This window comes from Martes martes (assembly GCF_963455335.1).
Source record: "Martes martes genome assembly, chromosome: 10".
Taxonomy (NCBI): domain Eukaryota; kingdom Metazoa; phylum Chordata; class Mammalia; order Carnivora; family Mustelidae; genus Martes; species Martes martes.
The window spans coordinates 96,342,356-96,344,034 of NC_137898.1; the positions used below are offsets into that span (position 1 = coordinate 96,342,356).

At 48.9% G+C, this 1,679-nt stretch overlaps 1 protein-coding gene across 1 annotated transcript; it reads right to left on the reverse strand.

Annotated features, from left to right (window-relative positions):
* Positions 1 to 300: 300 nt before the first annotated feature.
* On the reverse strand, positions 301 to 1,230 carry OR8A1 (olfactory receptor family 8 subfamily A member 1; the record flags this gene model as incomplete). The annotated part of the gene is made up of 1 exon (XM_080815550.1): positions 301 to 1,230. One exon carries the CDS (start codon positions 1,228 to 1,230, stop codon positions 301 to 303), a length of 930 nt encoding a protein of 309 aa, XP_080671676.1.
* Between the last annotated feature and the right edge of the window lie 449 nt (positions 1,231 to 1,679).

A 1,679-nucleotide genomic window follows, 5' to 3' on the forward strand; every position in this document is an offset into this window, starting at 1 on the left:
CCCACATCGGGCTCCTTGCTCCGCGGGGAGCCTGCTTCACCCTCTGCCTCTGCTCGCCACTCTGCCTGTGTGCTCGCGCGCGCTCTCTCTCTCTAATAAATAAATAAAATCTTTAAAAAAAAAAAAAAGAAATGAGAGTCCAGAGAAGGAGGGAAGGAAGACGGAAGAAGGGGAGGAGGCATTCATCTAACCATGTAGTCAAGCACCCATTTCCCATCATGGTTGGGTAAGCATTTAGGGAGCTTCCCTCTGGCATTAAAACAACTTAATTTTAAAATTGAGAAAGAGTAACACTTAACCTCAAAACACGTTTCTCCTCAGTGTTTTCTGCATGGCAGCCTTTACCTCCTTATTCCTCAAGCTGTAGATCAGGGGATTCAGCATGGGGATCACTGTGGTGTAGAACACAGAGGCCACGTTCTCCTGAGCCAGGGAACTGGCTGTGGAGGGTTTTAAGTACATGAATGCGGTAGATCCATAGAACATCCCCACAGCCGCAAGGTGGGAGCTGCAGGTGCTGAAGGCTTTGGACCTGCCCTCTGTGGTGCTGATGCGGAGGATGTTGGAGAGGATGAAGACGTAGGAAACAAGGACTGTTAAACCGGTGACTATGATGTTGAATCCAGCCAAAAAGAAGACTGTCATCTCAATATCATAGGTGCTAGAGCAGGCGAGCTTCATGAGAGGGAGGATGTCACAGAAGTAGTGACTGATGAAGAGCTCACAATAGGACAGTTTTAACATGAGGCCAGTCTCTATTGTTGAGCCAATGAGCCCCATGGCATAGACCACAGCCACCAGCCGGGAGCAGACTTGACGACACATGATGACATTGTAGAGCAAAGGGCTGCAGATGGCAACATAGCGGTCATAGGCCATCACTGTCAGCATGTAACACTCGGCAATGACAAACACAAGGAAGAAGTAGAGCTGTGACATGCACCCTGCATAGGAGATGGTGTTCTTCTCTGACACAAAGTTCACCAACATTTTCGGGGTAATGACAGAGGAGTAGCACAGGTCCACAAATGACAGATTGCTGAGGAAGTAGTACATGGGGGTGTGAAGCTGAGGATTCAGACAAATCAGTGTGAACATGCCCAGGTTCCCTATCATGGTGACCAAGTAGATCCCAAGGAAGAGGAAGAAAAGGGGGAGCTGGAGCTCTAGCTGATTTGTCAATCCCCTGAGAATGAACTCGGTCGCTGTAGAGTGATTTTCTGCAGCCATTCTCCTGTGTTTGGAGGCCCTGCGGGGATGGGAGGGAAGAGCCCATGAAAGCCTGCATCTTTGACTTTCGGATGAAGTTAGTTTTGAGCACTTGGGCTCAGCTGGACGATCCTGGGCTCTTTCCGGATGAATCCTCCCCTCACCTTGCTGTTTGCTGGGAGAAAGACCAGCCTCTGGGTGTTTCAAAGATCATGAGGATGAGGGGAAAAAGGGGGCAAGATCTGGGACTTTCACCCCTTGTATATTTCTCAAATATCCTACAGCAATTGTTCTTAAATTGTTGTCCCTGGATCAGCAGCATCAGCCTCATGTTAGAGATACAAACTCTCAGGCCTCACCCAGGACCTACCAAATCAGAAACCCTGGGGCAGGGGGAAGCAATCTGGGTTTAACACTCTCTCCAGGTGATGCTGTGTGCTTAGGTTTGAGAACCTTTAACCTATAGGTGA